This window comes from Sminthopsis crassicaudata, chromosome 2, assembly GCF_048593235.1.
Source record: "Sminthopsis crassicaudata isolate SCR6 chromosome 2, ASM4859323v1, whole genome shotgun sequence".
NCBI lineage: Eukaryota > Metazoa > Chordata > Mammalia > Dasyuromorphia > Dasyuridae > Sminthopsis > Sminthopsis crassicaudata.
In genome coordinates, this window is record NC_133618.1 from 565,456,145 (window position 1) to 565,468,674 (window position 12,530).

At 38.6% G+C, this 12,530-nt stretch overlaps 2 protein-coding genes across 2 annotated transcripts in view; both read left to right on the plus strand.

Annotated features, from left to right (window-relative positions):
- Positions 1-12,238, plus strand: part of AEN (apoptosis enhancing nuclease) — a 28,313-nt gene extending 16,075 nt beyond the window's left edge. Inside the window, exons 5-7 of the transcript XR_012486999.1 lie at positions 690-951; positions 6,541-6,741; positions 11,965-12,238. The gene's annotated coding sequence lies outside the window, so the exon portion shown is untranslated. The remainder of the gene's footprint in view (positions 1-689; positions 952-6,540; positions 6,742-11,964) is intronic.
- On the plus strand, positions 715-12,238 carry ISG20 (interferon stimulated exonuclease gene 20). Its single transcript, XM_074295120.1, has 3 exons — positions 715-951; positions 6,541-6,741; positions 11,965-12,238. Exons 1-3 carry the CDS (start codon positions 715-717, stop codon positions 12,049-12,051), a joined length of 525 nt encoding a protein of 174 aa, XP_074151221.1. The 3' UTR covers positions 12,052-12,238.
- Positions 12,239-12,530: the final 292 nt, after the last annotated feature.

A 12,530-nucleotide genomic window follows, 5' to 3' on the forward strand; every position in this document is an offset into this window, starting at 1 on the left:
CAAGAGAGAGAGAGAATCGATACAGAAACTTAAATGATGTGCTCCAGGCTCCTCTGACTCCATTTGGTACTAAAACTGAAGGAAAGGAAACTGAAACTAAAATTTCAGGGTTCCTAGGTCCATCGTCAGAGATGAGTCATTTGTGATACCAGCTGCAGAAACTAAAAAGTAGAGGGACAGCAAATAGTAAGTTATTTTGAGAGCTGATAGCACTTTTGGTGGCTGGCTGAGTGAGGTCCTGTTTAAAGAGATAGAAGGTGAGAACATAATGATTTGGATATGTTGTTTGTGGCTAAGCTTTATTTTTATTGATCTCACCTGATTGAGAGGCCAGCCAGAACCTGTTCCTGTTCTTGTTTGGCTGATTGGGGAGGGGCCAGGATTTATTCTCTTTTCTTTGTCTCTGTCTCTTCGATCCTCTCTCCCTCCCTCCCTCCCTCCCTCTTTCTTTTCTTTTCTCTCTCCCCCTCATGTATAAGGAAATTGGTTGGTTTGGCAGGGTGCCACCTTCTACCGTTGCCAGGTGGCATTTGTGACAAAGGGCAGAGACTATTTAACCTGACTGCTAAGCTTCAGAGAGCTTAGTTCAGAGCTAGTTTCCCTGAATAAGTCCAGACACCATTGAACTCTAAAGATGGTTTAATCACCCAAAGACTCTCCAATCACTGCTCCATAATCTCCCCTCTTAGAGCATCTGAGTGGCCGCTGCTGACCATGGGAGACTATGCCAGGGAGGAAGAGATCATCGCCATGGACTGTGAGATGGTAGGAGTGGGACCTCTTCAGGAAAGCGGCCTGGCTCGGTGCAGTCTCGTGGACTATAATGGCTTGGTGGTGTATGACAAATACATCAAGCCAGAAGGGGAGATTACAGATTACCGTTCCCATGTGAGTGGGATACAACCCAGCCACATGCTGAGAGCCATACCTTTTGCAAGAGCCAAAGAAGAGGTAAGTGAGGGGACTTGATTGGTAGGAAATTGGGCAGGTGGAAAACATTTCTGGTTCAATGGTTTTGTTAAATAGAATTTATGGGGAGAAAAACTATAAATTTGAAACTAATGATGAATCACACAGCAGTGGAGAAAGTCCCAGGTAACCTAATTGTATGGGAGCTACAGTGCAGTCCCTCTGACCTCACAGACCTGGAGGACACCTTGGTAATCACAACTCTTGAAGTTTTTGGATGAGTAAATTGGACCACAGAGAAATAAAGTGGCTTGAGTTTTGTTATATAGCCAGGAACTGCCAGTCCTGGAACTGAGTCTTAGTTGTCAGTTTAAAGCACTTTTCATTACACTATGACAGTACCTGATAGGACTGCTGTGATCATGATACTCTAACATTCTTCTCATAAGACAACTTACTGTGTGCCTGTCCTCACACAGGGCTTAAAGAGTGAATTGGAGAGGGCGTGGTGATCCATTAAGCACAGGATGCCATTTGTGGCTAGATTTGTTGGCATCTCCTTCGAATATGAATTAGGCCTTCTGCCTTTCATATTATAGCAAAAGGAGGTAAAGATTGGAGTTCTGTGGCAGGCCTGGGGAATTTTATCCCATACTGTTCTCATACAGGATGAAGGGATTAAGGGACAAGCAGAGGCCCTATCCATATTTTAGAACAATTATATAGCTACCAAGGTTCTTCTCTGAGCACTGTCTTTACTCTACTGGGATCTATTGCAAATTGATTTCCATATTTTACTGAAATCAAAGTTTTGTACTGGCTAGTCACTCACTTCCCATGACTGTTGTCAGGACCAGTGACCTAGATGAAGCTAAGGAATACAGCTCTCAGTTTTCTGTTTAGTGAGTTCTGTTTCAATAAGGAAAACATGGTTAATCAAGGTCTTACAATGGGTTCCCCTTCACTGGAAGTATTCTCTACCCCACTCCCCCCACTGGAACTGTTGTAATGGTATCTGGGTGTCTAGTTGCTACTTGTCAATCAGTCAATTTATTAGGTACTTACTGAGTACCAGGTACCATGCTGAACATTGGGCATACAAAAAAAATTGGCAAAAGACAGTCCCTACTCTCAGAGAGAGATAGGGAGGGAGAACATTCCAGGCATGGGGGACAGCCAGCTGGAGAGAATTCCTGATGGATGACTCCTTGAGGCTCCCTTCTATTCTCAGAATCTGATCGTTCCAAAACTTATTTTGGCATTGAACCAAAGCAAAAGCAGACGCAGGAGATTCCCAGCTTCTTCCTGCCTGGAGACGTAATTGGGAGAGTAAGAAATGGTGAGAGAGCAGCCAGCAAAAGGGAAAAGAAAGGGTAGCCAAAGAGGCAGAACAATTAAAGGAAGTGGTCATAGCAAGACAAAGCAGTAAGAAACTTTTGTAATGAAATGCTGGATGGGTATTTCTTCAATACTGCCGTGTGCCAGGCACTAGTTAGGTGCTAGAATTATAAATACAAAGAATGAAACAAACCCTACCTCCAGAGGGATCAAATAGCACCTGGTTGGCCCAGTGAGGCCAGTCTGTCTGGCTAATCAGTCTTGGGATGGTTAAAAGTGCTATGTATCTCAGCGTTAGACTCCTCAAGGTTGGGGAACTGGAGATATGGTCCTGGCTATCACTAACTTGGACAAATAGCTTTACCTCTGTCTACTTCAGTTTCCTTAACTATAAAATAGGGCTTCTCATAGAAACTATCTCTAGGGTGGTTGTGAAGATCAAATGAAACAAGTTGTAAAGTACTAAATAATAGATGCTAAAAATGCTTGTTTCCTTCCTTCTTTCCTTCCCTTTTCCAGTAGAATATAAGAGGAATTTGTTTTAGGCAAGAACTTTTTCATTTTGGCCTTTGTATATTTTAGGCCTAGTATATTACCTGGCATATAACAGGTGCATGATAAATGTGAAAGGAATGAATAAATCACTAAGCTTCTTCAAAAAAGAGCAGGTTGAGCCAAATGATTTGAGGTTTCTTCCAATTCTATCAGTCACTGACCCTATGACCAGATGAGGATCTTGAGAGTCCCGAGTACATTCATTAGGTAAATTCAGAAGCCTTTGGAAATAACCTAGATCCAGCCCTTCTGAAAGAACAATCCCTCCACCCTAACCCCCCATCCACCAAAAAGAGCCAACATATTAGTTTGTTAATTGTTAACAGCATAGACCATTAAGTCCAATCAGAACCCAAAATCCATTTCAGCATGAACATGGAAGTATTTTAAAAGGCCTAGAGAAGAAAATCCTCTTCCATCCTCCCTTCATTTTTCTTCAGGTTAGCTCCAAATAGTTTTGTCATCAGATGTATTGTTGCTCTGACATTAATCAATGAGAAAAAGACTAGTGAAAGTTTGCATGGATTGACAGCTCTCAAAATGGATCTTTTTTTAAAAACCTGACTTCTTTTTAATAGGAATGATTGTGTTTCTGCTGATTGATGACATTAACCAGGTGCCAAATTACTTGGGAGCCCACAGCTCTCAGGCACTCATCTTGTCAAGCATAATTAAATTTTCAGTCAAGTGCATAGTGCACTTTCCCCATGTCCATTCTGAGCTTTGCTGAGGAAGACTGTAATTAGGAATGTAACAGCTGTCTCGGTGATGAACTAAATGGAAAGAAAGATGATCCCTTCATTGCTGGTCTCACGAGTCAGATTGATGTATTTTTAAAATTCTCATTTTAAAGTGTTTTCATTTTCTACTGTTTCATTTTCTGGACTTGGCCTTAGCCTTCAGGATTAAGTGGCACTTTCATTTCCTTCTATTTACATCAAAGGGAACAAAAAGTCTCTTTTGAATTTTTTAGAATCATGATTGCATTTATGTATACATATATGTGTATTGAATCTTGAATGAAAAGAGAACTAAAGGTCATGAGTTTAGAGCTAGAAGGCATCTTAGAGTTTTATCTAATCATAAGATTATAGATTTAGAAATGTTAAGACAACTTAGAAACTATACAAATAAGGAAATTGATGCCCAGAAAAATGGAATGATTTACTTAAAGTCACACAGGTATTAAGGATCAAAGGTAGAGATGTAAATCCAAGTCATCTGTCTTCAGCAGAATTCTTTCCATTTTAATTTCTCCTCCCCCTAATATTTTATAGATGAAGAAGCTGAGGTCAAGTTAATGATACTTTCCTTGAGGTGGCAAATCTGGGGTTTAAATATGGGTCCCTTGAATCTAAATCCAGCACTTTTTCCCCATCATACCACATGGCTTCTGCTGGGTATGTGCTTCAGAGCTTTACTTACATTTCATTTCAGAGAAATGGAAGCCTATGTCCAGGAGGCATAATCTTATCTATCTTCATTCATTCATCTATTCATTTATTATCAATACATTTATTTATCTATTTATTTATTCATTTATTTATCCATTCTGAACCTGTGATTTTATTGGAATTCCTGCATGGAAACTTTTATTTATTCACTTAATTTTTCTATGATCTTTCCATTCATTTAGCTACTTATTTATTTATATATATTAATCTATTTTTGTTTATCTTGAACATGTGATTTCATTAGAACTTTTATCATAAAAACTTTAAGATATTTATTTACTTAATTATCTTTCTACTTATTCATTAATTTATTCATCCCCAATCTATGACTTTATTGGAATGCCTTGCATGGGAAACTTAATTTTTTTTTTTTACTTTTCTGTTTATGGATGCATTTATTTATTCATTCAACTTATCCATTTATTTATCCTGAACCTGTGATTTTATTGGAACTCCTGCCATGGAAGCTTATTGTTTACTTAGATATCAATCTATTTTTCTATACTTGTGATTTCTACCAAAACTCCTGCCTATCTACTTCTCTGTCTATCCATCTATCCATTCATTCACCTACTCATTTATCTTAAGTCTGTGATTTTATCAGAATTCTTACCATAGAAACTTTGTCTGTCTCTCTCTTTCCATCCATCCATTTATCTATCTCTCCTTGATTTTATTGGAACTCCTGATATGGAAACTCCTTCCACTAATGAAGATCAAGTCATTTGTAAATTTTAGTATAAGAGAATTGGTTGGGGACAATGAAAGAATAATTAGCTTTCTCATGATCATGTAGCTATTCATTCATTATTTATTTATTTATTTTTAGCCTTTTTGAACCTGTGATTTTATTGGATCTGGATATTCTTGACTCCAGGGCTGGCCTCTCTATTAATAATCCCATGCTACCTCTCATTAGCATGTGATAATTTTCCATTGTTATGCTCTGTCATTTTGGTCATGTCTGACTCTTCATAATCCCTTTTTGGGTTTTCTTGGCAGAGATACTTAAGTGGTTTAGTATTACATTCTCCAGCTCATTTTATAGATGAGGAACTGAGGCAAACAAGATTAAGTGATTTGTGTAGGGTGACACAGCTAATAGGTGTCTGAGGCCACATTTTAACTCAGGAAAATAAGTCTTTCTTATTCTAGGCTTGGTGCTTTTGTGCATGAAGAGTTTGTTTTTTTGGGGGGGTTGTTTTTTTTTTTAATAGGACTTTGCAATTATAAAGTGCTTTTGTATTCATTCTTTCATTTTAACTTCACAACACCTCTGTGAAATAAAAAAAAAAATCCAAGTATTATTATCTCCATTTATTGATTAGGAAACTAAAGCATAGAGGGATTAAGTGATTTGATTAGCAACTATTAAGTGATCGTGCTAGAGTTCAAACCCAGGCTTTCAATACTCATCAAGTGCTTTTTTTCTACTAAATTCTAATTACTCATGGTGTGGAGCACACACAGTGCTGAGGCTCTTATGAAATAGGAAACAATCTGGTGGCCATCAGTCCAACAATGCTTGAGTGGGGCAATGGGGCAATTGTCCCGAATCTAGAATTCCTCTTTCTATATTAGAGTGATTCTTATTTCATCACTGTATTTCCTCTGGTGTGACTTTTTTTTTTTTTTTTTTTTTTTTTTTTTTTTTTCCTACAACTAGGAGCAACAAATGGACTTTGGATAGAAAACAAATGAAGGGGGTGGGGATTTAACGGCTTCGAAGTTCATGCTGACCACACCCTCTTCACCATCCTGACTTAGAGTATGGGCTGATTCTTTCCTATAGCAGCCTCACCCTGACTCCATCTCTTATACACTGCCTCCCCACAATTAAACCTGAACCTGCAGCACCCTTGGTTGTAAAGAGTGTATAGACTCTCATTTTGATGGCTAAAGAGGGAGATAGAAATACTACATAACTTTTGAACATCAAAAAATTTTACTCTCAATTGGCTCAGTAATATTTATTTTTTGATATCAAATCACAGGTGTCATGGTGATGGTCCAAGATGTTGAAAAAACGGTAATTGAAATGAGATGATGGTGGTGGTGGTGTACATCCTTTTTCAAATAGTAGACAGTCTGACTGCTTAGGTGCTCTATCACCAGGGAAATGATTTTTTTCCTTGAGCTATATCTGGCCCAGTGGGCTCCCACAGTGATTGGGGAACATATTCTCTTTTCTTCTGTTAAGCCATAACAAGAGCTTGAAATAAGTCTTTCATCTTTTGGATCTAATATCTAAGGTGATGCATATGTCTTATGTCCCCTGGTCTAGATCTTGGAGATCCTCCGAGGCAAGATGGTGGTAGGCCATGACCTCCGGTATGACTTTAGGGCACTGAAAGAAGACATGACAAGATACAAGATCTATGATACCTCCCAGGACAGGCTGCTTTGGGCAGAGGGAGGTCTGGCTGGCTGCCGGAGGGTGTCCCTCAAGGTTCTGTGTGAGAGGATCCTTAAGCGAAGAATTCAGGTGAGATTGGGATTGGATTTGGACTGGGATGTCATCTCTTCTTCAATGGCCTATGGTCAGAAAAACCAAGACCACTTTAGGATCCATTATGATGCTCAGACATTTACTGAATAGTAGCATTCTTCAGCTTTTTAAACTAAAAGAGGATAAATCAGGATGTTCATTCCAGCAGGCCCTTTGGAGCACCTATCTGCCCCTATATAACTTGTATAATGCAGTGATTCAGAAAGATAGTTGGATTGCCAGCCAGTGATAAAAAATCAATCAACTAGCCCTATGATGGTGTAAAAAGAATACTAGAAATGAAACTAGAAGATAGTCATTCTAGTCCTGGGACTAAAGGATCTAGAGCTGGGCAGGACTTTAGAGATTATATATTCAGGGAATTCTTAAGTAGGTTCTTAACCTAGGATCCATGAACTTGGATGAGGAAAAAATTGCATTATATTATATTATATTAATATCTAATTGAAATTTAGCATACCTTTCAATTATTTGGTAAGTTAACAAGTGTCTACTAGGTATTAAGTACTGTGCTCATTGCTTGAGATACAGGGGGAGAAAATGCAAAAAACCAATCCTTGCACTCAAAAGAGCTTACATTCTAATGGGGGAATACATTTAAACAATTATATACAAATAAGAACTAGAAGGGATGAGATAGTCTCAGAAAAAAAAAAAAGTAGTAGTGTCAGGGGAGATCAAGAAGAGCTACTTGTAGAAGGTGAGATATTTATTGGGACTTGAAGGAAGCCAGGAGGTAGAGATGAAGAGGAAGAGACTTCCAGGTCTAGGGAAAAGCCAGTATTGCCAAAGGGCTCAATGATGCAAAAAAACCTCAAGAATTCCTGACCTAGTCCCAGCTTCTACATTAATCATTGTCAGATCACTCCTTCTGTGTCTCAATTTTTTTTTTATCTGCAAAATGGGGATAATGTAAACCTACCTGTTTCACAAGAGCCTATTAGACTCAAATGGACTAGAAAATATTTGAAAGCATTCTGAAAATTGCTCTGTGCTCTGAGTACAATTCCATTTCATTTGCAAAGAATCAGTATTGTACTATTCTTATCCTTTACATAAAAGTTGTTCTTAAAGCCCCTCCCTTCTTTCCACTCATATTTTTTGTATTGCCATAATAGGATGAGATGGTGACAGGTAGCTTTACCTCAGTTTCCTGGAGGATCCCGTTACCAAGAGATGACATTGCCCAATCCCTCCCATTCATCTATTGGGTGGTGGTTAGGCTGATGTGCTTAGGAGAAGCGTGATTACTCTTCATGAACCTCACTTTCTCTTCCTGATAAAGTGTGGTGATAAAATCCTTTAATGTCCAGAGAGAAAGAAGACATTAGATTTGGAGGCTTTGAGACTCAGGTCAACGATCATGATGTTAAACTGGGTTTCCTGAGGACACATGGCTACAAGCCTGAGCCTTGGAAATATGGTCCATATCTGATGGACCATAATGCTAAAGCTAGGAAGAACTATCTGGTGCAATCTTCATTAAAAAAAAAAAAAAAAAAAAAAAAAAAAAAAAAAAAAGGAACCCGAAGCCCAGAGATATGAAGTAATTTACTCAGACTATTAAGTATCAGACCTAGGATTCAAGATCAGATTCTTTTATTCTGAATCTAACATTCAGTACATTATACCAGGTTGATGTGATATTTGGTGACATTCATGCCTTAAATCATTTGCTCAACTTTTGTTTAAATATTTCTCTAACCAGATAGCATAGAACCCTATTATATAGCATAGAATTCCTACCCCAGGATATAGAACTAAAAAGGTAACTTAGAGATCCAATTTAGAGATGAGAAAACTGAGGATGGCACAAAATAGACTTGACCCTCAGTCCTTTGCCTACATTACTATGGGATTTTGCCCCATACCATGAGGAGTGCAAGGTAACTTCTAGAGTTGTTTCTGAGCAACAACACTCTGAAAGGCATGTCTTCTTTGCAGAGGAAGTGATCCTCAGCTTGAGAAATCTGGTTTTTTCTTTGTCAGATTCTCTTTACCAAGATTAAGTGCTTGAGGACACCCAACCAGTGGCTGATATTTCTTGAAAATGACAGTTAAGGAAGCCCAAGCGCTCAGCAGCCAATCATTGACTCATGAGGCACATGTCAGGGCAATAATTAGAGATAGTCATGGCAGACACAAATTAGAACAAAGAAGGGATTTTTGTTTTTAATTCAAAGCTCTGGTGGACCCAGGAATGGGGTAGTTCCTGAGGGAGCTTGAGGTAATATCTTCTCTGAGATCTTTAGAAAGAAGATGGTTGGAAACTTGTAAGGACAGAACTATAAAAACCCAAATGCTAGACAGTTTAAGACCATAGGATCTGGAGCCTAGAAGGGACTTTAGTTCTTCTAGTTCAGTCTTCTCAATTCACAGATAAAGGAATAGATGAGATCCAGAGAAATTATGTGGTTTGCCTAAGGTAGATTTTGTTGCAGAATTAAGATTCAAATCCAAGTCCTTCAACTCCAAATCTAGCAATTCTTGGATTTGCTCCTGCCTTTGGGGAAACTTAGCCAGTCCTCCAGGAAAACATGAATTCAAATTTTATCTCAGACACTCACTAGTGTGTGACCTTGTTCAAGTCACTTTATTTACTTCAGTTTCTCCAACTGTTAAATGTGGGTCATAATAGTACCTACTTCCCAAGGTTGTGAGGATCTGATGAGATAATATATATAAATTGCTTAACACAGTATCTGGCACATAGTAGGCATTATATCAATATTAGCTATTATTATTTTACAGTTGCTACTCTTTTATTACTTTTTGTATGAATTTAGGCAAATTGTATGATCTTTTAAAGTTTGTGCTAGGCACAAATATTTTCTGGCTCTTAGCATGATTCTGTAATTCTATGGTAAGAAACTCCATTTCTTATGGCAAGACTTAAAGTGTTTCTGAAAGTTCCCTGCAATATGTGCATTTATTTTAAGGTTGTTGTGAGATCAATCCTGCCTCACACCTCTGTCTGCTTCTATCATCTTTGCCAATGTGGACCCCATGATACTATTATAGCCTCTTTGCTTTCAGGACACACCAGGAAAGCCAGGTCAATGAAACACCTCATTGCTTACTTTCAGCCTGAGTTGTTTCCTTCCATTCTGGGCTCCTTAATTAAAAAATAACTGCCAAACAGTTTTGATCAACCAGCATGACAACATTAAAGTGTACAAAGCCACTGGTGCTCTTGCCAGGAGCCCTCTGATAGGGAGAGAAAAAGGAATTTTGCATTATTGTAAATAATATGTTGTAGTTTAATGAGGACAAAAAAAGTCTGTGGATACTTCAGATCCCTGAACATGGTATATGAGTCTGCCAGTGGTGGTGGTGTTGATGTCAGTAGTGGGTTTTGGGTTTATTGCTGTTTTCCATATTCGTTGGCTTTCCCTTTAACACACAGTTGCCACCAAATTTTCCTCCTCTAGGACAGGAAGTTGAGGCTCAGAATCAGTTCCCTCATCCTTTTCCACCTCCCATGACACTGAAGGATTTTATCTAAATGCCTTGGGGGGATTCCTTAGCATTTTGGTAAATGTTAGAAGCATTTACCTCTAGAGCTAGACAGGTGGTGCAGTGGATGGATCATTGGACTTGAAAGCAGGAACACTTGAGTTTCCATCCTGATTCAGATGTTTAGCTTTGTGACCCAAGACAAATCATTTTACCATCTTTCAGCCTTTGTTTCCAAATCTGAAAAATGGGGATAACAGATACATTGAAGGGTTGTTATAATGGTAATATATATGAAACACTTTGTAAACTTTAAAGCACATTATAAATGTTCACATTACCAACATGATGTTGAGCATCCACAGTGCTCTAGGCTTAGTATGAACAAGAGGTTTCCCATCTATTCCTGTCACCAAGAAGGAATTATTGGAAGAATTAACATTTCACAGGGAATAGAGTATATGTTAGCAAGAAGACTCTGCAGATGTAAAGAACTTTCTAGAAGGACACAATAGTGAACAAATACTCAGACACTGGCAAGTCACTTAAGCCTCTTTGCCCGAGTTTCCTCATCTGTAAATTGAGCTGGAAAAGGAAATGGAAAACCATTCCAGTATCTTTGTCAAGAAAATGCCAAATACAATTGAAACAACTGAGGAGAGAGGTACCTTTGGGCTGTCTTATGGCAGCCTAGACCTCTCCTTAAGCAGAGCCCTATCTCTTCCTCCTGGGCCTTCCAAGACTTTGGTTCTCTAGTGGGAGGTACTGTAGAGCAAGTCTATGACTTTGGGCTTAAGAAGTGATATTAACTGCAACAGCTCACTTTAATATGTGACTTTATAGTTTATAAATCTCTCCTCATTATAGTCCCTAAGGTTCAAACTAAAAAAAAAATTTCTTTGATGAGGAAATTGGAGCTAAGTGGCTTGCCTACTGTCACACAGCTGATACTGAAAGATTATTGAACCTACATTGCAGGTAGAGAAAAGGGAAGGGATTAAGCATTTATATTGCACCTATTATGTGTCAGACCTTCATCATCATCATCATCATCATCAATGTTATTATGGCCCCCAAGACAAGAAGCATTTAATTATGCAAAATATTTGTTACTGCAGTAATACATGGCCCAGTTTGTTGTATGATCAGTCTATTGGGTGACATAGTAAGAAAAGTTTTCCCAAGATCTTGGGAGCTGTGGCATGTGACCTAATTAGTCGTTCCTTCTTTCTTTGCCTCCTTTGCTTTTATAAATCTCATTTGATCCTCACAATAACCCTGTGAAGTAGGTGCTATTACCATTTCCTGTTAAAAAGGAGGCAAATAGAACTGAGGCAAATAGAAGTAAAATGACTTGCCTAAGATCTCACAGGTTACAAGTTCCTGAGGCCAGATTTAAATTCAGGTCTCCTGACTCCAAGTCTAATAACCATTCACTGTGTCACGAGCTATCATAAACAGAAGGGTAAATTATTTGGCCAGTCACTGAATGTCTTGCTGCCCCAACTCCTCTCTAAATCCAAGTCTATATCATATTGTCTGGCAAATCTTGGGCATCTACAACCCAAACCCTGGCTCCTTGGAGTGGAGATGAGATTTATGCACCCAGAGCCTTTGGTACCAGAGAAAGGGATGACACAGTGCCTTTATGAGCTTGTGACCAGCCATGGTGGACTTCTCCCAATCATCCTTTGGCTGATTCTCTTCACTTTGGTGACGATATTTCTCTCTCTATCTTTACAGAATAGCAGTTTTGGACACTCCTCTGTGGAAGATGCTAGAGCTACTATGGAACTCTATAAAAGATCCAGAATGATAAGGAACCGTTAAAAAGAGGAGAATGTGGGGGAGGATGGCCTAAACACAGCTCTCTTGCTGTTCAAAAGTCGATCTCAAGATGATGGATGGAAGCCACAAACTTTCAGGGAAACCTTCTTTCTTTTAGAAATGGCATCTCGCAAAGCCTTTTACTTTCTTGCTTGTTTTATGATAATAAAATTGATCTCTATTTTCTCTACTCAGATCTTATTTTTCTGCCACCATGAGCTGGCATACAGGAGTTAATGCTTGAAAAGGCTTATTTGATGATACAGCCCAATGAGGCAGTATATATATATATGTAGACAGGAACACCTGAATTTAAATGTATCCTCAGACACACACTAGGTGTGTAATCCTGAACAAGTCTCATTAATTGCTTCAGTTTTCTCACCTGTAAAATGGGGATGATAATAATAGCACCTACTTTGCAAGGTTGTTGTGAGGATCAAATAAGATATTTGTAAAGTACTTTAAAAATCTCAAAGCAT